This window comes from Carcharodon carcharias, chromosome 1 (genome assembly GCF_017639515.1).
Source record: "Carcharodon carcharias isolate sCarCar2 chromosome 1, sCarCar2.pri, whole genome shotgun sequence".
NCBI lineage: Eukaryota > Metazoa > Chordata > Chondrichthyes > Lamniformes > Lamnidae > Carcharodon > Carcharodon carcharias.
This window is the reverse complement of record NC_054467.1, coordinates 187,445,619-187,473,272: the sequence shown is the minus strand read 5'-3', so window position 1 is coordinate 187,473,272 and position 27,654 is coordinate 187,445,619. Positions and strand designations below refer to the sequence as shown.

Genomic DNA, 27,654 nt, shown 5'->3' with positions numbered 1-27,654 from the left:
AAAGCAATTCCTGAACCACCAGCAGTGTGACCTTGCCAGCACTGCTGTGCATAGCACCCTCACAGGAGAGATCAGTGTCCTATGAATACAGCCCAATGCTTCCACCGCAATAGACAGAGACACTTTGGCAAACTGTGTAAGTCGAAACCCAGCACCGCACAGATAACCCAAAGGTCATCCACGAGATCAAGACCGAAAACCCAGAAGAGACACAGCTATGTTTCTTGGTAAGGTCAAAGATTGTGGTTCTTCAGTTTGGAATGCTGACATTTTGGTAAATAGTCATCTAGCGAATTTTAAATTAGATTTGGGTACCAGCGTGACAGTCCTATCAGATAAGTAGCTGTGGCTCAGAGACCTCTGCCTTCAGACAACGGACACTTCACTTCACGCAGGAGAAGGAATCCGCCTTCCAGTCAAGGGCAACCTGCAGGCCGCTCTGAAGTTTAAGGACAAAACGATCCAAACAACTCTGTTCATCATCCACAACCAGACGCAATGCCTATATCGAATACAACCTCCTGCAACGAATTGATGAGGTCAACTTACAAATACAGATGTGAGTTCCTGAAGCTCTTCACAGGACTAGGCCGCCTGAAAAATGCGTACAGGATTGCACTCAGATGATGTGAAACCAGAGCGCCTTTTTGCTCCATGAAAAGCCCCCCACCTCCCGACAACCAGGATGCCACTTTGTTGCAGAGCTTGAGGCCTACTTCCAAGCCACTACCAGGTACCTGTTGGCAACCACAACCAGGCTCCGACAGATGCGCCTGGAGTAATGCCACAATGAAGAGTGTGCTTGCATCCATACCTACTGCCAACAAGGGTGGCCTTGACAGAGACCAAATGGAGGTACAGCTAAAATGTGGTTCGAGCAGCAGAATCACTGCTGACCACTTAGTCCATGATGAAGAACGGCTGATCGTTCCAGCCTCCCTGAGGGCAGATGTCCTTCAGAAGATACATCAGGGTCATCTGGGCACATTAAGTGCAGGGCACAGGCCCAATATCTGTTGGCCGGGCAGCTCCCAAAGTGATAGAAGGGACCATTGCGGATTGCCAGGTCTGTATGTTGCACCACTAAGACCAAAGGGAGCCACTCATTCACACGCAATTCCTCAACAGGCCTTGGGAGAGGCAGAGAACAGACCTTTTTGTCTACAATGGCAAATCCTTCTTGAGGCCTACTTCTCTAGATAGTTGGAGGTAAAATAACTCCATACAACCACCACTGAGATCGTCATCAAAGCACTAAAAGAGATGTTTGTGAGCCATGACATCCCAGACAAACGCATATCCAATAATGGCCCGCAATGCTGTAACGAATGCTTCATACTCTTCACAGCCTTAGCCGGCCTCTGCCACTGCACCGGCTCACCAAGATATCCGCAGTCAAACAGTGAAGTGGAACGCAGGGTCCATATGGTGAATGCCCTCCTGAGGAAATATGAGGACTTCCTCACCGTACTGCTCATTTACAGGTCCACCCCTCTATAGTACAGCCTGTCCCCATCCGAGCTCCTGATGGTCAGGAAATTTCACAAATAACTTCGACCCTGCCGAAAAACTAATGCTAGGTTTAGTAACCAAGGACTATGTGGACATCCAAGCAAAAGAGCAGTCATGCGCCTACAACACAAGGCACCACACCAGACACATGCCACAGCTGCAGCAAGGTGACAAGGTCTGGATGTCAGGAGACAAGGACCGGTCCTCCGATGGAACGAAGACCAACCCCGGGTCGTACCAGATTGGCATACTGATGAAAAAAGGATGAGTTCCCGCCCTATCCCTAGACTGGCCCCTCCCATTGCATGGTGGAGGACAATTAATGATGATACCCAAATGCCAGCCCAACCTCCAAGACAACAGCAAGAACCAGAACCAACCACCACTCCTCTGACAGAATGGCGAACGAGATGCGAAATGGCTATAAGGCCTCCAGATTGCTTGAATCTCTAATTTCAAGGACTTGAAGGGGGGACATGTGATAGTGAGAATGTTATGATAATACTAATACAGTAAAAGCAATAATGTTGGAATAGCACTAAGGCAGTAACAATAAGGTAAATGCATAAGAGTAGTAACAATATAAGACATGAAGTAAACTAGTGTAACTCCATATCTATGGGATAAAGACTTGGGGGAGTGTAGAATAAGGGTGTGGCACGTAAAGCGTTAATGTGGTACAGTATCGCCCGCACAATGATCTATAAAGGCACATGAACCAGACCTAGGGTCAGTATGGTGTTGAACAGGGATGTGTTAAGACCAAGTCATGGAGGTAGCTCCTTGCCTGTCCTCTTTACTGTACATACATATATCATTACAAGTAGTTAATAAAGGCTTGCTATTAACATACGGAAGACAATGAAGACTTCTTTAACAGAGATGTTCTGTAACCAACACCATCCCAACAGTTTATGCAGTATTATTCTTGGTTGCACCCTCATTGCAAATATTCCCTCATTAGCTTTCTCTTCATTCTGATCTAGATTCCTTCAGCCTCAAACCAAGTTACTGAAATGTCAGGTAAGTATGGATTTCCTACGTTAGAAGTGTCAGGTGCTAGGTCCATTTTAAATGGAAATTAGGGTTCTATGACATAAATATGACTCCGATTAAAGGTTTTGGACTGGACTAGCTGCATCTTGTGCCCTCCACACTTTGGCTGATATGTGTAGGCAGCCTGGCCCTCAAGGTCTTGAAAGGTGTGTTTTTCTTAATTTTTATAAACGCCATCTGGACCTCTGCCGTTTGCTCTCTTCCTTCTGGCCCGCATAAGGCTCCTAATGTTTCTAGCACAGAGGCTGGCAAGCCAAGTAATATTGCCACAGCTTAGAGGAAGTGCCCGCCTTTCGCCCCAATCCCCATCACCAGAAAATTTAAACAAGGCCAGAGCCTGAAAGTGGTTCAGTCGTTTTGGTGTCAGCTTTAGATGGGCAGCACAGGTTCTCTACAAACATGCCATACGTTTCAGGCAGTAATGGAAGATTATCCCCAATATGTCTTTGGCAGTAGCAATGGATTAGCTGAGCATTGAGCTCTATCTTGGCAGAAATTGTCAACTGTTGGGCATGAATGGACAGCAGCAATGGTAACTGATACTATGTAGCGTTCTTAACATAGTAAAGCATACCAAGGTGCTTCACAGGAGCATTATGAAATTTGACACTGAGCCACATAAAGCGATATTAGGACAGGTGACCAAAGGCTTGATCAAGAGTTAGTTTTAAGCAACGTCTCAAAAGAGGAGAGCGAGGTAGAGAGATGGGGAGGTTTAGGAAGGGAATTCCAGAGCTTTGGGCCTAGATAGCTGAAGGCATGGTCACCAATGTGGAGTGATGAAAATCAGGAAGATATCAAAGAGCCCTAAGACCAAATATTTCTGGATTTATATCATTGGTGCAACCAGATATCCGCGAAGTGGTCTACCAGTGAGTCTGGTATTTATCACAGTATTTCATTGATAAAGCTTGCTGAATGCATGAAGAATTTAAAGAACAATAGATTCTGTGCCCAAAAAGTGTAATTGTCCTCAATTAGCTAAAAAGACTGGTATCCTGCGGTTTTAGTAAGGAGAAGTTGGTCCCAGCTGAATCTGCACATGAGGAATCAATTAAAAGAAAATCAGATAAGATCAATAATGACTCAGCACTGAAAAGGGTTAAAAGCTGTAAAGTAATTATCTCTTCTAAGCCTTGCTTTAAAGATGCAGGCCTGAGGAATTCAACAGAAGTGATATTGGTGGTTCAGAGTTTTCTCACAGTAACAGTTTAAAAAGAAGTGGACTGTTGCACAGATCTGATCATGAGCATGGGAATAGAGGGTGACATGGGCAGGGGGTGATCCTGTGATCCAGTGAGGAGATGGGGCGGGGGTGCATTTGAACCCAAAAACACTCATCATTTGGACAGGTTACCAAAGTGTGTGAGGAATACCTGTATGACTAAAAGAATTTTAAGAATTTGGGGCCATCTTCTAGCCTGAATCCTTAACTATGTTCTTGTAAATGAAGGAATGTATGGAACAGCATACTATGTCTTCCTAAGTAGCTGTTAACAAGAGTTCCCATGCTTAAGGGAGGCTGCTGATTCATTCAGGAAGCATACTTCAATCGTCATTCAGTGTCAGTAAAAATGTATTTTCATTGACCAAAATGAAAACTAGGACTATACGTTTTGTGAAGCTTAAAGAAAAAAGCTAAAAGTTGAACTTAAAAGTGCAAACTTAACACCAACATTAGTTCTAAGAAGAAAGCAACTATAAAAAAAGTTGGACCTTAACTCAGACAGATGAAACCTTAGGGCTGGATTTTACCACCAAGGCGAGTAGTTCGAGTTGGGCTTTGAAAGGGGCATAAAAATAAACTTTTAACAATCCAATGGAACTGTCACCCAAACATACTTCACATTGAAAAAAAACTCTAGACCCAATGAAAAAATGTTAAATCCCTTCAAGTGTTCAATCTTGTTACAAAAACAAACTTATGTTCAGTAACTACATCGAAAACAACTAATCATTGAATAGTCTCTTTAAACTGTCAATCAAAATGTGAACTCAGCCCCAACCTGCTGAGATAAGTGTTTTGTAGATTTTGGAACTCAGCCAAGCATTCATAATGACCTCAGTTGTAATAACAGTCCTCGGGAGATGTCAACATAGAACTCTGTTGCAACTGCAGGAACAGATGTAATGGTTTCATTCTTACCTATACCATAGAGCCTGTCAATCAAAGCAATCCAAACTGACAGCTTCAGTCCACTTTTTTCATGTTTAAATGCCTAGGGATTTAAAACAACTTCAGATCCTGAAGCATAAACACACCTTATTCACCCTTCAAGAGTGTTTATAGCTGTTCTATAAAGTTGTGACCCCCACACTGTGGGTTAAAGCCCTTAGAACAGCAGAATGCATTTTTTTAAACTCAGCACTAATTGCAAATGGCCCTGCTGAGTTCGAGTTTCCGGCCTGTGTGATTCATGCCTTGCCCCCCTTCCTCTGCCAGCAAAAATGGACTCTGTCAGAAATGGGGGCTGGACATCTGCATCTGTGTCCCACTTGCCATTTTAAAGGCCACTGGAGTCAGTCTGACTCTTCAAAAACCTGGCCCTTAGTTGTAATTCAAATATTAGTTTTCAACATTTTTTGTGGCATTACGAGTTGTGTGATAAGTTAAATAATTCTGATTCTTTGAAAAAGAAATGTAGTACAGAAACACGGAAAACAAAAACTAGATCAGGGTGTCCTGATGAAGGGCTTTAAAATTATGAAAGGGTTTATAGGTTAGATTTAGAGAAGATATTTCTAATTGCAGAAGAGACCAGAAGTAGGAGCCACAAATACAAGATAGTCACGAGTAAATTTGAGGGAATTTAGGAGAAACTTCTTTTACCCAGAGAGTGGCTATAATGTAGAACTTGCTACCGCAGGAATAGTTGAGGCCACTAACATGGTTGCAACTAATGGAATTTAGATAAACACTGGAGAAAGGAATAGAAGGATATGCTAATAGGGTTTGTTAAAGAACATTGGGAGGAGGCGCATGTGGAGCATAAACACTGGCATTGATCTGTAGGGCTGAATGGCCTGTTTCTGTAAAAAAACATTATATATGTTCACATCACCTGAGCAAAAGATTACAAATAAAATGAAAACAGACACTTTGATAAAGAATAAAAACTAATATTTCCAATAGAAATTAACTTCGTCTGAAACTTTATGTTCTTCCTCAAATGCAGTTTTTTAGAAAAAATGTTGCTTTAGAAATAGACTTTATCTTCTTAATGTTAACTTCAAGTCCCTAAAAGCATTGGCTATAATTGTGTACTTTGCTTGTTATTCTAAGTGAGACTAAAAGATAAAATACTAAAAGGATTAAGGTATCATTTGTTGAAAACAGCCTTTTAATCCTTGCTAAGTAGGATATTAATCTGTATCTATTGCAAAGACTTTTTTTTGCAACAATTGAATATTTATACGTTCCAAAAGATAAGTGAAAAAATACTTTGTTCATTATCTAGGTTGGTTCTTTTCCTTTTTGATTACTAAGATTGCTAAATGCTGTTTTTTATATTTTGTATGATAAAGCTGTATCATGTGGTAAAGTTCAGTAATGCAGAAACTTGCACTCAAACCCCAGCTTTAGGGCATTTGTTTTACAGTGGGTTTTCTCACTCACAAACAATAGAATTCATATAGAAATTGTGACCAGAACCAATTGCAGAGCCCTGTGTAAGAACTTTCATCCAGCTTTAAAATCTAGTTTTATATTTCTGCAGGCAAGAAAGCTCCTTTATTGATTACCAAGGAAATGGTTGAGTCGATGAAGGATAGATCTGTTGTTGTGGATCTGGCTTCTGAAGCTGGAGGGAACATTGAAACCACTAAACCTGGAGAGCTTTATATACGCAAGGTATGGAAGTTGGAGTTGATGTTTCTGTTGCATAGCTTTTGACATAAGCCCATTGCATAGAGGTTACATTTTATGAAGAGTCACCATATACAGTGATTGCAAAAATTATATTTTTGTAAAAGCTAATGATTGTTACTGGATTTTTCCCCCCTAAGATTATCCTTTTGGTCCTAATTGTCCTTTTGTCTTCATGTTTTTGATTTTTAAAAAATATACTATAAAAATGAGATAGAGCCTTTTCTGCATGGACTTTACTGGGTCCAAAACCCCAATAACCTTGATTTTATGAAATGCTTTAATGGTAGTTTTACATAGATTCATAAGGCTGAATTTTACATGGAAATGGTAACCCTGCCTTCTGGTGAGAAAGTTTGGTCTAGGAAGCCATGATGCAATTCTGCATGGCTCAGGCAAATAGTTGCCTGAGATCCTGGCTTTCGCTGCCTTGAGGGAAGATGTCCCATCTCCAACAACTGTCGTCCAATCAGATGGCTGGCAGCTCTTCAGTTCCAGCAGCGTCATCAGGGACAGTAGCCACTGTTGGGACTACAGTCAGCACCTGAGCAGGAGCGTCGCTGGAGGCCGGAGTTCAAGGCAAGTGGGGTGGCCTCACTGAAGCAGGTCAGGCAGACCGAATGAGCCTTTCTGCTGTGGGGTTGGTGGAAGGGGTTGGGGGTGGGGAGGGGCTGCATCCAGGGACACAGGAAGTCCAAACAGGAGGGCTTCCCCCCCACAGACCTGAGCCTGCATCCAGGCAGCCTGGCAGCCTCATCATATGGGATGGGATTTTCCCCACTGCTGATAAAATACCAGTGGCTGCAGGATGAGGCCTTTATATAGCCATTAATTGGCCACTTTACGGTCTCAATTGGCCCAAGGGCAGATGGATTGCTTAACACCCACCTGGCTGCTGGTAAAATACAATTGGAGGCAGGTAGACAACGGACATGGCGCCCCCTACCAATTCACTGATTTTATGTTCATTGCTATCCGTGCCCATTCCCCCCGCCCCATCCTCCAGGACATAAAATTTCTTTCACAGAGTCATTACAGTGCAGAAGCAGACTATTCAGCCCATCAGGTCTATGCTGGCTCTCTGTAGAGAATCCCGTCAGCTCATTTATTTTTTTAAAATTAATTCACAGGATGCGGGCTTTGCTAGCTGGGCCAGCATTTATTGTACATCGCTAGTTGCCCTTGAGAGGGTGGTGGTGAGCTGCCTTCTTGAATCGCTGCAGTCCATGTGGTGTAGGTACACCCACAGTGCTGTTAGGAAGGGAGTTCCAGGATTTTGACCCAGTGACAAGGAAGGAACAGCAATATATTTCTAAGTCAGGATGATGAGTGACTTGGAGGGGAACTTCCAGGTGGTGGTGTTCCCGTCTGTCTTGACCTTCTAGATGGTAGTGGTCGTGGGTTTGGAAGGTGCTGTCGAATTGGTGAATTCCTGCAGTGTATCTTTTAGATGGTAAACACCATTGCTACTGTGCTTCGGTGGTGGAGGGAGTAAATCTTTGTAGATGGGGTGCCAATCAAGCAGACTACCTAGTCCTGGATGGTGTTAAGTTTCTTGAGTATTGTGGGAGCTGCACTCATCCAGGCAAGCGGGGAGTATTCCATCACACTCCTGACTTGTGCCTTGTAGATGGTGGACAGGCTTTGGGGAGTCAGGAGGTGAGTTACTCACCGCAGGATTCCTAGCCTCTGACGTGCTCTTGTAGCCACGGTATTTATATGACTAGTCCAGTTCAGGTTCTGGTCAATGGTAACCCCCATGATGTTGATAGTGGAGCATTCAGTGATGGTAATGCCATTGAACATCAAGCGTTGGTTAGATGCTCTCTTGTTGGAGATGGTATCGCATGGCACTTGTGTAGCACGATTGTTACTTGCCACTTGTAATCCCAAGCCTGGATATTGTCCAGGTCTTGCTGCATTTGGACACGGACGGCTTCAGTATCTGAGGAGTCTTGAATGGTGCTGAACATTGTGTAATCATCAACAAACATCCCTACTTCTGACCTTATGATGGAAGCAAGGTCGTTGATGAAGCAGCTGAAGATGGTTTGGCTGAGGACACTACCCTGAGGAATTCCTGCAGTGATGTGCTGGAGCTGAGATGATTGACCTCCGACAACCACAACCATCTTTTGTGCTAGGTATGATCCAACTAGTGGAGAGTTTCCCCCCGATTCCCATTGATTACAGTTTTGTTAGCGCTCCCTGTTGCCACACTTGATCAAATGCGGCCTTGATGTCAAGGGCAGTTACTCTCACCTCACCTTGGGATTTCAGTTCTTTTGTCCATGCTTGATCCAAAGCTGTAATGAGGTAAGGAGCTGAGTGACCCTGGTGGAACCCAAACTGGGTGTTATTGCTAAGCAAGTGCTGCTTGATAGCACTGTTGGACCCCTTCTATTACTTCACTGATAATGGAGAGTAGGCTGATGGGGCAGTAATTGGCCGGGTTGGATTTGTCCTGCTTTTTGTGTACAGGACATGCCTGGGCAATTTTCCACATAGCCAGGTAGATGCCAGTATTGTAGCTGCACTGGAACAGCCCACAAGTGTCCATCTAATTTCCTTTAGAAATCATTCATTGTCTCTGTTTCACCACCCTCATAGGCAGTGAATCCAGATCATTACCAATCCCTATTTAAAGAAGTTCTTCCTCATGTTCTCCCTGCATCTTTTGGCCAAAACCTTAAATCTATGTCACCTTGTACTTGTATCATCAGCTAATGGGAAGAGGTTCTCTTTGTTTACCTTATCTAAACCTGTCATGATCTTGTCTTCTTCTTCTTCATAGGCAGTCTCTCGGGAATGAGGATGACTTGCTTCCACTCTGGCTCAATGGGCTCCAGGGTGGCTGATAAGTCCAATGCATGATCTGCAGACCCTGCCACATGCGGGGTGGATGGTGCTTGGAGGGTCAAGATGAGTTCCTGGAAGGTTTGTGCGCTCTCTCTGATGCCTCAAATTCACCTCTGCACAAATACCCTTGAGGTATTTGGTGCTTTCCCAAATGAACCTTCTCCATTTTGGTTGGTCACAAGCCAGACCCTCCCATGAGTTGGGAGGAATGCTTGTCCTCTTTCCTGTACACTTTTTAGCACTGTGCTGTTTCGTTTGTATTGCCTCTCACTATCACTTCTGCCAAAATGCATCCCCTTACATTTCTCCATGTTGAATTCCACCTGCAGCTTGTCTGTCTATTCTGCCAACTTATATATGCAGTCGATTCATATCATCCTTGCTGGCAGCTACAGCTCCAAATTTGGTATCATCAGCAAGTTTCAAAATTTTACTTTGTATTCCAATATCCAAGTCATATATATGTCAGAAAAAGCAACAGTCCTAGCACTGAACCTTGGAGAACACCACTGTATACCAAAACAAAAACAGAAATACCTGGAAAAACTCAGCAGGTCTGGTAGCATCGGCGGAGAAGAGCAAAGTTGACGTTTCGAGTCCTCATGACTCTTCAACAGAACTAAGTAGAAATAGGAAAGGGGTGAAATATAAGCTGGTTTAAGTGGGGGGGTGGAGGGGGTTGGGAGGGGGGGAGGTGGCGGGGTGGTTGTTGGGACAAGCAAGCAGTGATAGGAGGAGATAACCAAAAGATGTCAGACAAAAGAACAAAGAGATGTTGTCACTCCCAGTAACTTCCAATGCTGAGTGTCAGTTTGAGAGTGGAACACACTCTGAATTCTCCTGCATCTCCTGCCTTTTCCTACTCTTCTGGACTATCACCAATCTACTATCTTGAGCTTTCTCCACCTGTGGGATGACCACTTCCTGGAATGTACAGTCCAGGAAGCACTCATCCTCCCTGACGCTCCACTGTGACTCCAGCTGTCGCTTAAGCTTGGAAATCCTGAGCTCGAGCTCAAGCAGCTTGAGACACTTTCAACACATGTGGTCACCCAAGAGACATGAAGTGCCCTGCCATGTCTCACTACCTGCTGCTTCCTCACTCGGGCCACTCCTTCTAAAAGAGCAGAACAGCACATCTTTCCTCACTACACTGAATTCCTTCACTAACCAAATTTGCCGAGTTAAGTACTCTGTCGAAGCAGTACTCCGTCAAGCTGGCCACCGTGTTGCTTACGATCCTATAAACAGCTGAAGGTTATTCGGCCCATATTAAATTATCCATTTACAATTTTAAAAGGTCTGGATTCCCCCATTATGCTAGCTGCCTGTATGTTGAACGAACTTAAAACTCTACATCTCCTCTGGCTACAGCGAAAACAGCTCCAAAAGTTGTTTATTCCTTACGTGTATAACTTCTCAACGGCAGACTGTTTCAGCCCTTACAAACTTGTTCAGTGCTTTGGTTTGCATTCAAGTAATGCTTTGGATTGATTTTATTGTTGATGTCTGCTATTTTGACTGCTTATATTAGATTCATTCTATTGCCACTTTTCAGGGTCAATCCTGAATTTCTCTGATCTTCCCAGTGCTTTGACTTGGGACAGTATACAGTTTTTGTGTGATCTCTTCTGACATAATACTCAACTGATCTAGTAAAATAGTTCGATATGCTCAGCATTTTGGGTAGTGCTGTTCTTCAGTGGTTTTACTTGCTAATTGTGTTCATGACATGGTCTGAATTTTAGGCTTCAATTTGACTAAAGAAAAATGAATTGCGCCTAATTTGCTAACTCATCGGATTAATGTTGAAAGAAATTTAGCTCACTCTTATGTTTGTTAACAGGCTGTCAAAAGTGTGGGAAGTAGCTTCTACAGAAAGGTTCATTTTCTTTCCTTTTTAAGGGGGTGACTCACATCGGCTACACAGATCTTCCCAGTCGACTAGCTACCCAGTCCAGCACGTTGTACTCCAACAACATCATTAAACTGTTGAAAGCTGTTAGCCCCGACCTGGAAAACTTTTACTTAGATTTGAAGGATGAGTTTAATTATGGCACAATGGATCATGTGGTTCGAGGAACTGTGGTGATGAAGGTAGACACTGAATGCAGACAGAATCCATCTGACACTTAATGCCCATTCACATTAATGTCAGATTGTAGGCTTGTGTAGTGTTTTCTGTTGGCATGAATCAACACAGATAATTTTAAATAGATGTCAAGAGTATTAAAACTAGGACAAAATTTTACTGGGGAGTTTATTATTGCCTTTGTGCCTTCTTTCATCTGTGAAGGCACGATAGTTTGATTTAAGGGTCATTATGTTGATGACAATGTTCCTTAATAATTCTCTCTTCCCAGCCCTCACCCACCGAGAAGGAAAGTGCATTTTTTTTGATTGGTTTTAACCATTAGTCCCTACCATGAAGGAGCCATGGGGTAAAATTCAACTGCAGTGGAAATGAAAATGAATTGAATTGACTTCTGTAGCGGAGTCGAAAGGTACCAGTCACCTTCCTGTAATTTGCCCAACTGGCCATTGTTCCTGTCTGAGTTTAGCATGTGAGCATCAGACGGCAGACCATCACAGTTAATCCTGAATTGCACTTATGTGCCCACTTCCTGCAGGAAAGCATTGAGGAACAGGAACCCCAGCAGAAGGAAAAAACAGCAAAATATGGAAATGACTGGTCATGGTCCGAACTGGAGTTCTATTTTAAGGTATACAAAGCCAATTCAGACCAGTACCAGTAATTTCCCAAATTTTACTGGTTTTTCCTTCTGGGCCAGCTGACTGTCATTTCCCCCCAAAACCTTCCCCTTTCTAACCCAGGGCACTGAAGCGAATTGTAGAGCCTCCGCTGTCACTCAGCCAACAACTGGGCTTGAATGTGGATGTGTCTTGCATTGCATGGGCCACCTATGCACTGGATAAACTAGCTGTGCACCAAGTAACTTGGGTTACAATCCTGATAGTGTGTACTTACTTTAATTCTTCCAGTCCTCTTTCATTAACAGGATGGAAAACTGATCTTCCCAGCACCTCCACCACAGAATATTCCAGTAAGTACTCCGGTGCAGCATAAGAAAGTGTCTGAGCTGGAGGCTGAGAAGAAAGAAGTAATTTCTCCGTTTATCAAAACTATGAACACATCTGCTGTCTGCACAGGAGGTGAGTATAGATCAGCATTGGGCATGTAATCCATGTTAACTCTTACATAGTTTGCATTTAAACTGAGTATTAACCAGCTCTTTACCTGCAGCATTGACAGCCTCCATTCAACTGTTACTTCAGCACAACTTAATTACCATTTGAATTGACTTTAATCAATGTAATCTACCTTTATTTCATGTGGACTTAGGAATTTAAAAAAACATTTAAAAAAAATTCATTCACGGGATGTAGGCTTCGCTGGCTGATCCAGCATTTATTGCCCATCCCTAGTTGCCCTTGAGAAGGTGGTGGTGAGCTGCCTTCTTGAACCGCTGCTGTCCATGTGGTGTAGGTACGCCCACAGTGCTGTTAGCAAGGGAGTTCCAGGATTTTGACCAAACGACAGAGAAGGAACAGCAATATATTTCCAAGTCAGGATGGTGAGTGACTTACAGGGGAACTTCCAGGTGGCGGTGTTCCCATTTACCGGCTGCCCTTGTCCTTCTAAGTGGTAGTGGTCGTAGGTTTGGAAGGTGCTGTTGAAGGAGCCTTGGTGAATTCCTGCAGTGCATCTTGTAGATGGTACACACTGCTGTTGTTCTGCGTCGGTGGTGTAGAGTGAATGTTTGTGGATGTGGTGCCAATCAAGCAGACTGCTTTTTCCTAGATGGTGTCCAGCTTCTTCAGTGTTGTAGGAGCTGCACTCATCCAGGCAAGTGGGGAGTATTCCATCACACTCTGGACTTGTGCCTTGTAGATAGTGGGACAGGCTTTGGGGAGTCAGGGCGTGAGTTACTCGTCGCACGATTCCTAGCCTCTGACCTGCTCTTGTAGCCACAGTATTTATATGGCTAGTCCAGTTCAGTCTCTGGTCAATGGTAACCCCCAAGATGTTGATAGTGGGGGATTCAGTGATGTTAATGCCATTGAACATCAAGGGGCGATGGTTGGATTCTCTCTTGTTGGAGATGATCATTAACTGACACTTGTGTGGCGCGAATGTTACTTGCCACTTGTTAGCCCAAACCTGGATATTGTCCAGGTCTTGCTGCATTTGGACATGGACTGTTTCATTATCTGAGGAGTCGCGAATGGTGCTGAACATTTTGCAATCATCCTCGCTTCTGACCTTATGATGGAAGGAAGTTCATTGATGAAGCAGTTGAAGATGGTTGGGCTAAGGACACTAGCATGAGGAACTCCTGCAGTGATGTCCTGGAGCTGAGATGACTGACCTCCAACAACCACAACCATCTTCCTTTGTGCAAGGTGTGACTCCAACCAGCGGAGAGTTTACCCCCTGATTCCCACTGACTCCAGCTTTGCTAGGGCTCCTTGATGCCACACTCGGTCAAATGCAGCCTTGATGTCAAGGGCAGTCATTCTCACCTCACCTCGGGAGTTCAGCTCTTTTGTCCATGTTTGAACCAAGGCTTTAATGAGATCAGGAGCTGAGTGGCCCTGGCGGAACCCAAACTGAGCATCAGTGAGCAGGTTTTTGCTAAGCAAGTGCCGCTTCATGAACACTGTTGATGACCCCTTCCATTACTTTACTGATGATCGAGAGTAGACTGATGGGGCGGTAATTGGATGGGTTGGATTTTCCCTGCTTTTTGTGTACAGGACATACATGGGCAATTTTCCACATAGCCGGGTAGATGCCAGTGTTGTAGCTCTACTGGAACAGCTTGGCTAGGGGTGCGGCAAATTCTGGAGCACAAGTCGATTGGCTCCACTCCGCGATTTCACGCAGGGGAGCCAATTAAGGCTCTCCTTGTGTTGATCGCAAGCGGCAGCGCTGAGCGCTGCTGTGCGGGCGGGGGGGGGAGTAGGGAGACCGGTCCTAGCACGCAGTTCATGCATGTGCGTGAAAGATCGCTTCAATCTCCCTGACGCACAGAGCTGCCTCAGGGAGATTGAAGCGCTTTTCTAAAAAATTAGTGAAGACAGTAAAAATTTAATAAAAAATGTTCCACCTCATCTGTCATATGAGATGGGACATGTTTTTAATTCCAAAATAAAGTTTTTATTTAATGCTTATTTGCTTTAAGAAACCTCGTCCTGCTCGTGGATGAGGTTTCCTAAAAAATGTAAAGGCTGCTTGGCCTTTTTTCCTTCCCACCCCAACTTTAAGGTTGGACAGGCGGTGTAAATTTGAATTTAATTAGCTTGTTAATGGCTTTAATATGCCTTTTAATTATCGGCGGATGCGCAGCTGACTCCGGCGCACGCCTACCAAATGGAATATCGCACGTCATTTTGTGCTCGGGCATGTCGAATGCTTGCCCGCACACCGAGCATAAAATTCTGCCCCAGGAACTGCAACCTGACCATCCTTAAACATGAAGTGGTGTTAGAGAATTGCAAATGTTACACCTTTATTTTAAAAAGGGTGCAAGAATAAACCCAGCAACTAGAGGCTTGTTAGTTTAATGTTGGTGGTGGGAAAACCTTTAGAAACGATAATCCATGACAACATTAACAGCCACTTGGACAAGTGTGGATGAATTAGGGAAAGCCAGCATGGATTCGTTAAAGGTAAATCATGTTTAACTAACTTGATTGAGTTTTTTGATGAAGTGACAGAGATAGTTGATGAGATTAATGCAGTTGATTTAGTATATAGCAACTTCCAAAGGGCATTTGATAAAGTGCAACGTAATAGACCGGTCAGCAAAGTTGAAGCCCATGGAATAAAAGGGAAAGTGGCAGCATGAAGCAAAGTTGGCTGAGGGACAGGAAACAAGAGAGTAACAGTAAACAGTTATTTTTCAGACTGGAGGAGGTTATGCAGTGGGATTCCCCATGAATTAAGCTTGGGTGTGCAGGGCACACTTTAAAAATTTGCAGATGACACAAAATTTAGAACTTGAATTGTGAACTGTGAGGGGATTGTGATAGGCTTCACAAGGACATCGACAGGCTGGTGGAATGAGGGACAGGTGGCAAATGTAATTTAATGCAGAGAAGTGTGAAATGATACATTTTGGTAGGAAGAATGAGAAAAGGCAAAATAAGATAAAGGGAGTGCAGGAAGAGAGCAACCTGGGGTGTATATGTGCAAATCATTGAAGGTGGCAGGGCAGGTTGAGAAAGTGGTTAAGGATCCTGAGCTTTATAAATAGAGGCATAGTGTACAAACACAAGGAACCTTTATAAAACTCTGGTTCGGCCTCAACTGAAGTATTGTGTATAATTCTACATTTTAGGAAGGATTTAAAGGCACTGGAGAAGGTGCAGAAAAGAGCCGTACGAATGGTTCCAGTATGGATGGACTTCAGTTATGCAGATAAATTAGAGAACGTGGGGTTGTTCTCTTCGAAGGAGAGAAGGTTAAGAGGAGTTTTGATTGAAGTGTTCAGACCCATGAAGGGTCTAGACAGAATGGATAGAAGGAACCTGTTTCCATTGCCAGAAGGATCGAGACTAACTAGAGGACATCAATTTCAGCTGATTGACAAAAGAACCATCAGTAACTTGAGGGAAAACCTTTTTTTTGCCAGGTAGTGGTTAGAATCTGGAATGAACTGCCTGAGTGTGTGGTGGAGACAGGTTCAATCAAAACTGAAAAGGAAGTTGGATAAGTACCTGAAGAGAAGAATTTGCAGGGGTATGAGGTAAGGATAGGGGAATGGGACTAGCTGAGTTGCATTTGCAGAGAGCTGGCATGAGCTTGATTGGCTGAATGGCCTCCTTCTATGCTGTAACCGTTCTATGATACTAAGTCTAACAGAAGCAGAAGAGTGATGATGATGAAACATCTTTATCAATCTCCTACTTGCAGCCACCAGGTCAGATACTGGCACTATGCACTCTTTAGAGGGTAGCACAGAGGTGGGATCTGTACATGGTGAGTCACCCGGCATGTGTGGGCTGCTGCCAAGGTAGGGGAAAGGATCGCACAGGTGCCAGTTTGCTGGAGGGCAGTGCTGAACACGAGTCCAGCTGCAGAGAACTCAGATGAGCACTTCAAAGGCAGCGTACATGATGGCGAAGTTGTAACGCATGTAGCAGACCACAACGAATCATGATCCACACTCTTCTGAAAACTGCAGAGAGGGAGGTCCAGGAAACCAAAGCATTGCTTGAGCACTCAGTAATGTTTCATGTGACAACATGGTTCTCATCATATGCATGCTGGCCATGTGTAGTCGGGTTCTGCACAGGAGTCACAGGCCAGGCCCTTGTCAAAGAGCAGCCACCGTCTGGTTTGACATGGTGGCTCAAATACTGATGGAACAGCTGACTGGTACAGAATAAAGACATCATGCTGCTGCCAGGATACCAGATACTTGCATGATGTGCTGTGCTTGCACACCAGCTGCACATTCAACCTTTTGAAATTGTGGCACATCCCTGCATTTAGATGGGGTGCTCACAACAGCACGTGTGTGCATTCACTGGCTCACCCTCCACCTTTCTTTACCCACTTCCGTGCCCCCTAACCTAGACCTGTGCCCATAATGCCAGTGAACTAGTTGGTGAATCTCTTGCATTTTTCTCTCTTTTGCCCTGAGAAGAGCTTGCCACTTCCTGGGTTAAAACATGCAGAATTTTTTAAAATCCATTTTCATTTTTCTTAATGAAAGTTTTGCATCCTGCCAGTTTTACAATATAATGGTAATTTTAAAAAAAACTTAGTACAGTGATCAAAATTGGGTGGATTTTTAAAAATTTTTCTTGGGATGTCCATGCGTTGCCCTTCCCTTGTTACCCTGGTGGTGGAGTGACAGTGATTATTCTTACAACTGATAGACCGGCTGGGCCACTTCAGAGCGATGTTGAGCCAAAAACATAGCGTGGGACTGTAGTTATGTTGGCCAGCCCAGTTAGGAATGGCAGGTTCTTTTCCCTGAAGGATATCGCTGAACCAGCTGGGGCTTATCCAACCATCTGGCAGCTTATTGTGGTCATTTTTTTGTAACAATACATAGATTAACAGATTTAGTAAATTCAGAATTAGTCGTTTGGTATTACAGAACTTGAGTATTGCTGAAAAAAGAGACATGTCTAAACTTTTATTCTTGCACTCATCAGGACACTCGTAAGAATATCAATATAAGGGAAAAATAAGTTTATAAGTGTATGTGAAGAGAGTACTGATTGGTTGGTAAATGGAGTTGCCATGGAGGATGCACTCCTGATGGTGACTGACAATTAACTGCTAAGCATTGTTTGAAATTTAAACCAGGTAGCTTGACCCTGATTGGTCATGGCATTGCCCTGAGGAATGAGTCAGCGAATGGTTGTCACTTATTTTGTTCAGGCGCAATGTATGTATATGTTCTTATTGTCTGCAAAGAACTGGGCCCTGTGTATTAATATATGTAGCTTCCAGTACACGCAAATGTTCCACACTGCAAGCCCAACTGACAATCTTAAATTGGTTGTCATTGTAATTCTTAGCATATTGAGGATTATCCAGTAAATGTTGCCCAATCGCGGAATCACACTTAATGTTGGACACTGTGTTTTGAGTTTTGCAAGCACGGGCTGGTTGGGTATGTTCTGTACCCTGCCTGTTGCGAACAGCCACTGGGAAATGCAGCTTGATACAATCCGCCAGTTTTGAGATGCACGGCTTACGTTCCTAGCATCATTCTGGCACTGAAATGCATGCACCACATTACTCACTTGTGTGTTGGACAGAATGTCTTTTTGGCATGACGGCAGCATCCTCTTAGTGGCAAATACCACTCGTGTTGCTCCTGCATAGTAGCAGCATGAAACAGCTAGCTTCATCTGTCGCTCAAATTTTTGAGATACCTTGCCCTTCCAAGGTAATCTGAGGTAGACTGGGCACTTCTCAGGGCTGAAAGTGACGGCCTTAGGCCCCATTCATGAGTTTGTCTGATATAAAGCACAAAATTATCTGTTCAGGAGTATAGCCATTATCCTGCAGGATGCCTTTGATGTGCCCTATTTCAGCATCAAGCTCACATGGTGAGCAAATGGCTTGGGCCCTATTTACAAGGTTGCTGATAAGAGCAACCTGATAGCAGGTGAAGCTGTAAGCATCCCAATGTGTATATTGATTAGTGAAGGTAGTCTTACAGTAGACCGTGGTAGAGAATCCCCTGGCCGATTTCTCAACAAGTACATCAAGGAAGGGGAGTTCATTTGACTGCTCCATTTTATAGGTGAATTTGAGTGCAGGATGGAGACCATTAAGACATGTAAGGAAGTTGTTACATGCAGCTGCGGATTTAAATATAGCAAATGTTATCATCTACATATCGGAAATATGCAAGGGCTAGGAGGTTAGGTGGTATTCCATCGAAGACACGTTTCTCATGGGACCCAACAAATGAGTTTGCAAGAGCTGGACCTAGGGGGATTCCATGGCGACACCATCTATTTGGGGATACATGATATCATAAAAACTGAACTGGCGGATCGTATCAAACAGTATGTCCCAGCTGCTTGCAAGTGTCCAACATTAGATGTGATTCTGCAAATGGACAGCATTTGCTAAATAATCCTCAGTGTGCTAAGAATTATGCTGACAACCAATTTAAGATTGTCAGTTGGGCTCGCAGTGTGGTGCATTTGCTTGTACTGGAAGCTACAAATATTAATACACTGGTCTTTGCAGACAGAAAGAATATGTACATACATTGCGCCTGTTTCAGCTGAACGAAATAAGTGACAGCAATACGCTGACTCATTCCTCAGGGCAATGCCTTGACCAATCAGAGTCAAGCTACCTGGTTTAAATTTCAAACAATGCTTGGCAGTTAACTGTCAGTCACCATCGGTGGTTCATTCTCCATGGCAACCAATCAATGCTCTCTTCACATACAGTATAAATTGTTGTTTTCCCCTTATATTGGTATTCTTGTAAGTGTCCTGATGAGTGCAAGACGAAAAGCTTAGACATGTCTCTTTTTTCAGCAATACTCAAAATCAGAATTAGAACTTGCCTTGGTGGAATATGACGTAGTTATGTTACCAGAGTTGTAATCCAGAGGCCTAGACTAATAATTCAGAGAATGCGAATTCAAATCCCCTCATCACAGTTCCTCTGTTTCACTACTTGTTGCCTAATATTATGAGCTATCAGCTTTGCTACCAGTATTCTATGGGCTGATATTATTAATAAATGGACTGCACTCTTATGATTCTTTGAATAAACTGCATGATAATTAAAATTACCGCCTATCTTGGCTGCAGGAATTTTATGCTAATAGAGATAAGGGGTGGAATCATCCCAGATTTGCACTAAGTGCGATCGTGGGCGGGTAAAACGACGTTTTACCTGCCAGACAGGATATCGGCTTTTCACGCTATATCGTCCCAAACATGCTACATTATTTCTGCGTTCTCGGGAAACATGCCGTGTCCATGGTGGCGAAATCTGATTCGCCTGCCACGCCGTCACCATCATGCCAGGCACCACATTTAAAGTGCTTCCAGCCCAGGACTGTAGCAAAGAAGACATGGCCCTGAAAGGCAAGAAGACGACAGCCTTTGAGCGTCCTTTGGACACCATGGAGGCCTGCTGTGATATCCTCTATCCCCGCTCTGATCGCAGGAAGGGCAGCAGCATTACCACTACGGATTGGTATGCGATGGCAGTGGCGATTAGTGCTGCACAGAACAGGTTGGCCACTTAATGCAGATAGAGGATGAATAATCTCATCCATGCAGCCAGGGTATGGCAACCATCTCAGCACTCTAAACTCACACACTCAAGCTCATCACACATTCACTGGCATCTCATTCACTGCCAGCTCATGGGACATCACCACCCATTCTCACACACACACCCTCACATGTCCACCTGGCCTCATGTCCTGTGAAGACTGCCTGTTCAGGCATCACCATCTTGAGGCTACTTGAACAGATCAACATATGCCCCCCATACACACCCTGGACTACCCTCCTTCCCCAGTACAACTCTTGTTCTGCAGCCTGTTCCCTTGCCTGAGGCCACTTCTCCCCCTTCACCAAGAAAGACCTTGCCATGCAGCCATTGAAAAGCCATCCACATATGGCTGATCTGATAGGTAGAGACCTGCCTATGAGCCCCCCTAAAAGTGATGTGGTACTGTCTGTGAAGCCTGGCGCTGATGACTGCGAGTGCTGATCGAAGCAAGGTAGGCAAACAAGTCTTGAAGCCCTGAGGGAATTGCAGCCCGTCAGGTGCACGTTGCTTATGTGCTGTTGTGAAACACGTCAACGTGTTTTCCTACCTATGTGGACGGACGATCCAGCAGGGTGGAGAGACAATTCCGGTGGGCAGGCCTAATAATGATATGCTGATGTATTACAATGAGGTTCCCGACGTCTGATGGTGAGGAATGTGGCCCACATCGGCGGGCTGAGTGGACAATCGTGAACTGCTTTCTCGCTGTTGTGAAACCGATCGCGCTTTATTGTCTGCTCACGCCACCGGACGCGCCCGACACCGGCAGGCATGGAAAACCCCTGCCAAGGACTTCTGTGAGAAATGTGTTCAACTTGCTTACTTCAGTGATTTTAAAAACGATCAAAATATTTAAGCTATATGCTTGAGGGTAGGAGGGGCAGGGTTGATAGGGGAGCTCAGCCCAAATTGACTACTTGATCTATTTTGCCTTCAATTTTTAACGTTTGAACAATTAATTTCTAAATAAAAATGCCGTTGTTTCAAGCACCTACGAAACCAGAAATTGGGAAACAGCTAAAGACATAAATTATCTAGCACCAGGTTTTCCAAGTCCTTAAAAATTCTCCAAAGATATTGCTTGATCCTGTCTGTAAGTTTATGCAAACAAAGCTATGCGAGTGTTTTGCCTGGGGTCAAAGCAGGAAGAAACATGAGGCAACCAACTTATTATAGTCAACTTCTTTCTTTAATTTTAGTTTATAGCATTTAATAGTGCAATAGCTTGCATACAAAACATGAATATACACAGTTAATACAAATTAAATTTCGATAATCCTCTTTCCCTTCCCTTGTAGAAAAAAATGAATGGAAAGAATAAATGGATTAAAATAAATATTCTTTATTATCCCTGAGCTGCTTGTGCAAGCACTCCTACAGCTGCTAACAATTAGATTTTACTTTCAGCATTCCTAACAAGTGAATTTTGCAGACTTTGCAGTGCTTTCAAGGGTGTAAATCCCTAGCAGTACCCAGGCTAGTTCAGTATTTTACAGTTACACTTTGGTGAAACTTATGCTATCGCCAGCTACCACTGGATATGCGTCAGATTTGCTAACATCAGCTGTCTTGCTGCCAGTGAATGACTCGTGAACCAAGTGGGACAGTTTATGTTGGCCTTTTACAGTTTTTGTGACAAATGCTTTGACCTTGTGCTCGTTGACACTACAATGTACATGATTCTTTTTATTGGAAATTGATGGTATCCAGTCAGAAACCAGAAATCTGATCAGCCTCCAGGTGCCTTCAATTCTCCATTGGGGTCTAATAAGAAATTAAAGACCCTACATCAGCCACATCTATTAAAGAGAAAGCCCCTTATCCATATGCAATGTATTACTGATTTTTTTTGCTATTAAGCCTGCTGTGTTTTTTTTAAAAGTTCAAAGTTCACTCTGTTTTATTTCTTTGCTGTGCATTTCTCCTCACTTAAAATTGCTGACTTGAATTATCCATTTATATGTAATAATAGAAAGCTTTCTATCCTTTTAAATAGAAAAACTTATGTTTTAAAAAGTCAACTTTTGTGAACAAAAGTGTAATTAAATGGCAAAAATACATTTAAAGATGTGTGGAATTGGTGATGACCACTTTGTGTAAAAGGCTTCAATTATTAACTATGCTTTTTGAATAGTAAACCCTCTATTTATTGCTTCCCCACTTTCTTTCCCCATCCCATCCCCCACCCACCCCCTCCTTCTGCTCCATTTGTTGCTGCTTTAATGAACTAGCTTCAATATTCATGTTTACTCATAGGTCTAATTACTTTGATGGGACTCGGAATTTCTGCCCCTAATGTTGCATTCACACAGATAGTGACTATTTTTGGACTTGCTGGACTTGTTGGATATCATACTGTTTGGGGAGTCATTCCAGCTCTTCACTCCCCTCTTATGTCCGTTACTAATGCCATCTTAGGTAGGTACTTCTGTAGTGAATGAAATAACTCAGTCACTTAATTTCCTAAAAAGTGAGGAGAGCCTCTACTGGTTGTTTTAGTAAACTTTTTGGTTACAGAATTTGACAACTGATTAAAATAATTGCAGGCTAATTTATAGTGTCTTTAGTTTCACTCTAATGGATGGTTCATCCATCACAGTGAAGTGATTCCAATCTGGTAATTAATAGCAATAAAATTTGGGAAAATTTTGACCATGTGTTGATATTGAGGCAATCCGCTAACTGAGACTGTGAGAATCTCTACCCATGTAGCATTGTTTCACTTTGTTACTTGAGACTACGGCCCGGATTTTCATGGAGCTATTTAAAAATGGAAGGCAGGATCCGGTTCTGGGATTCCCACCCCCCATGCCCTTTCCACGCCAATTTATGCCCCACACCCACCTTCCATGGCCCCTCATACCATCCATGCCAACTCATGGTGCTTTCATTCCCATTCACCCAGTGTACATTATTTACAGAACCAAAGAACCATATAGTAACAATGGCAAAACAAAAACAGAATTACCTGGAAAAACTCAGCAGGTCTGGCAGCATCGGCGGAGAAGAAAAGAGTTGACGTTTCGAGTCCTCATGACCCTTCGACAGAACCTGTCGAAGGGTCATGAGGACTCGAAACGTCAACTCTTTTCTTCTCCGCCGATGCTGCCAGACCTGCTGAGTTTTTCCAGGTAATTCTGTTTTTGTTTTGGATTTCCAGCATCCGCAGTTTTTTTGTTTTTATCTCTGTGTAGTAACAATGGCATGTGTGGACTGCTAAAAAAAAAACACCCATTCACAAATATTCTTTTGAAAGAAACTGCTGTTCCTACGACTCTATAAAACTGTCAATTGGATAGACCGTTACAGTATCAATAACAGAGGCTTCAAACACTTCACACATCTTAATCCTGTGCAAATAAACATTGAGATATTGACAAAAGAGACCACAAAAAGAACAACTTATAACCATTTAAAGCTGTAAATCAAGCAAAGGTAGCGTGCTCTCCAGCTGTCAAAACAGAACCCTATGCTGAGAAAATCCTTTATAAACTTGGACTTTCAGCCAAGCATGCATAGGACCATGGTAGACAGAATCCTCTCTTATTGATACTTTATGGTCTTTAATGAGGGAGCATGAGGTTAGATGTGGGGGCATGAGTTGGCTTGGAGATGGCATGGAGAGTGGGTGTAGATGAGGGCTAGAGGGCCTAAAAGCCTTTAGAACAACTGGATGAAGTTCCAGGGAACTGAGGCGGTCCTTCTAACCACCACGCCTCAGCACTTGGCCACCCCCGTGTCTGCTTACACCCTGCTTCCAGGGTTGGTGAGCCAACACCTCTGCCCAGCATGGAGATAGCGCTGTTGTGGTCCTTTTTACCAATGTGGGTCTGGTGAGCTGGGAAATTTCCCTACTTGAGCTATCTGCCCTGTTCACGAAAATCCAGGCCTATATCGGCAATTTGGACTGCTGTGAGTTGCATCTTTAATCTTTCACATGAACAGACATTTTGTATTTTATTAAAATATATTGCTGGAGATGCTTGACTTCTTTATTTCAAGCGTATACCTTGGTGGAGACCATTTTCATTTTGCAATTAATAAAGTACAATTGATGTTGAATTCGGAACATTTTTTGTGCTGTGGTCAAATATGTAATCATTAGGATTGTTTTATGGTGTCCCCATTTCTTATTCTGTTCATTTTATCTGATATTCCAAAAGTTAGGTGATATCACCTATTAAATGAACAAGTTGAGGTAAATTTTCCTTCAAGATAAAATGAATCAAGAAACCAGTAGCGCCACAAATAAAGCAGTCTGATTTCTGGCTCCAGATCCCCAACTTGCACTCCTGTTGAGAAAGGATCATTCACACCACGCACACTTTGAATTTTTTAGAAATAATTTTTAATTTGCGTTTAACAACGTTGCTCTGAATCCAAATATTTCTTGCAAGAAATAAGAATAATTGGAGGTGTAACTGAATCTAAAAGTCAGAGTAGGAGTAACATTGGATAGGCAGGAAATTTTAAGTAAAGGCAGAATGTGCTGGGAAAAGTGTTTGATCAACACTTGAGAAAAGAGAGTAGGTTAACAGACTGCCCGTCCTTCAAGCCTGAGGTTTGATAAAGAGTTACGTTCCCTATATAAATTTGGGCGTTAACATGATATGGAATTAACATAGGGGCCAGAGATTAAAATCAAGCCCTGATTATGTTTGATGGGCTTCATGGGAAAACGGTTTCCAAATGCTGACAGACACAAAAGGAAAATTTAAATAAAACAGAAATGCTGGAAAAACTTCTTTGGAGTCATATAGACTCGAAACATTATCTCTGTTTCTCTCTCCACAGATGCTGCCAGATCTGCTGAGTTTTTCCAGCATGTTCTGTTTTTGTCTCAGATTTCCTGCATCTGCAGTATTTTCCTCTTAGTTTAAAAAAGGAAAGTTCTTAATTTCATTTTTGTTTGAGTACAATAACGATAGCAAACTTGCTTCTTTTATTCCTCCTCTATTTCTAACAGGTTTAACTGCAGTTGGTGGGTTGGCATTGATGGGAGGAGGTTATACACCAGGAAATATTCCAGAATTTCTTGCTTTGATGGCAGCTTTCATTTCCTCAGTTAACATTGCTGGTAAGATTCATTTTAGGAATACTGTGTATCTAGTTTAAACAAAATAAAACTATTCCCAAGCAATGGTTCCCAAAGTAATTTAGTATAATTCAAGTTCCCTAGTTGATAGTAAGACATGGAGAAACAAAATGTTCGCCTCTCAATGGATAGTTAGTAAGACAAAGTTATTCTGTTCAGCCAAACTCCACACCCGTGCTCTAATTGCATCACGTTTCCTGGCTGATTGTCAGTTCAGGTTGAACTCATCTATCTGCTACATCAATATCCTGTTTGATCCCAAGTGAGTGTCAAACCTAATATTATATCCATTGTCAAGACTGCCAATATCCACCTTCCAGCATCAGTTATCTTTTGGAATAGTCATCCTGCCTTTGTCACCCCTGGACTGGAATTCTCCAACCATTTCCTCACCATCCTACTAAGCATCGGTCTACATAACTTTAACGCATCCAAAACTATCCTGCTCTCCTATCAAACATGCCAACAATCAACCTCTAATGGTTTCCCATTCCCACAGTGTGTTCCTCCTTCCAATGTCTCCCACCAGCCCTCCAACCTCTGCAGCCACTCCCATTCTTTCATGCCAGGCTGTGCTTTGCTTTACTGTACCACCTCTTGTTTGCATTCTCAACTTTCAGAGGAAGGGTCGTTAGCCACCTTAGTGTAATGTACTCTGCAACACTCCTCTTTGCTACCTCCCTTCTCACCTTTACAAGCTTCCTCAACTTCCAGCCACATATGCTTTTGGAAACCTCTCCTAATTCTTTTTTTACTGCATTGTGCACATCTTCACCTCTGAAATGTCCTAATTAACCAACATTACCAGAAAAACAGATTATTTGGTCATTATCAGATTGCTATTTGTGGGTGCTTGCTGTAAGCAAATTGGCTGCTGCATTTCCTACTTTATAACAGTGCCTGCACTCCTTATGTACTTCATTGGTTATAAAGCGTTTTGGGACTTCCTGAGGTTGTGAAAGGTGCTATATAAATGTAATTTCTTTGAGATATCTACTACATTGTTAATGCTGTATCAGTGCACGGTTTTGTTAACAAGAAATCAGAATATTTAACTAATATTTAACTAATTTCCTGTTTAATCTCTGTTAGACATTTAGCACCCACTCCTTTTTGATCATCGCGTGCTGAGTGTATTTTCTTGTAAATGCATATGCATGGATGGTGCATAAAGATAATACCCCAGTTTGAAATACCCTTAACCATTCTTATAAAGGAAAACAGATGCCTATTAAACAGGTTTATAGAAATTAACTTTGACAGCTTAAAGGTTTAGCTGATAATTAGTACCAGAGTATGTTATACTAATGATTCCCCTTTTTAAACTCCCGCTTTACAAATGCAGTTTGTATTTCTTATTGTCTGTTTGCTGCTAAATATCCAGGACACTAGGAAATTTTATACATTGTAAGTAACAGCCCAAACCTGATGACAGGGCTTTACCAATTGTTGTTCTGTATCCAAAAAAAAGTTGAACTTATATAGTGCCTTTCACAACCTTGACCACATAGAAATACATGACTTGCTCTCCCTTCATTTAGGGAACAACCAGAAGTTGCTGGGGGGTGACATTCTCTGCAAAACATCTCAAAAGCATCCTGCAACCATTAGTGGCTCCTTTCCTACCATACCCCACCGTGGGCAGAATCTTAACTGAACATATTTGTACCCCGCAGGCAGGCCAATTGTGGGTCAGGAACTCATTTGTTGTCTTAGTGGGCTTTGTGTCACGATGACCCATGCTCTGTCAATGAAGGATCTTCATTTAAAGGGAACCCACAAGGGGTCAAAATGCCTGCAGGAAACCTTGCTTCTGAATGATACTGATGGCAAGAACACGGCAGGAAGATCTGCGAAGGCTCCTTTCCTGGTTCTCTGACTCTTCTTGGAGATCATGCTAGAGGTGATGAGGGCCAGAGGGATGTGCTTTCTCCTCTGGACTCTCTTCCTCAGGAGGAAGAAACCAGTCACCCAAACTAAACAGGTGTGGCTGGAAGTTGCAGACACTGTCTACAGCAGGAATATGGTGCCCAAGTACCTGGATACAGCTTCAGAAAAGACTTAATGACCTCATTAAGTCAGGAAAGGTGTCATACCACTTTCACATGGTATCCATCACTCTCTGTCTTCCTTAGCATTCTCCTGAATAACACTACCCTGACTGATGCACCTTGCAGTTCCACACTTCCCTTTCGGTCCAAGCATCGCCTCACATCTCCATCTGAACAGCCAACATTCACACTAACCCTCATCCTATTGCCATCTTACACCCATTCCTCATCAACACTCTCTACAAATGTTCTCATTTTATCCTCAATACACATTACGCTTCTCACACTTATGACTCCCTGCTTTCTTTCATTACAGAAGAGAGCAGAGGACAACATTTTTTTTGTGAGGGGTCTTTTTGAGAAAAAAAACTGCCTGCTTAATTTTGTTGAAGACTACTTTTCGATTTTCAGG

General features: G+C 42.9%; 1 protein-coding gene across 1 annotated transcript in view; it reads left to right on the top strand.

The window, feature by feature from the left end:
* LOC121275728 (NAD(P) transhydrogenase, mitochondrial-like) overlaps window positions 1-27,654 on the top strand; it is a 180,883-nt gene that overhangs the window by 69,936 nt on the left and 83,293 nt on the right. Inside the window, 5 exon segments of the mRNA XM_041183320.1 lie at window positions 6,285-6,418; window positions 11,198-11,389; window positions 12,313-12,466; window positions 22,353-22,514; window positions 25,063-25,173. Coding sequence (XP_041039254.1) covers window positions 6,285-6,418; window positions 11,198-11,389; window positions 12,313-12,466; window positions 22,353-22,514; window positions 25,063-25,173 — 753 coding nt within the window.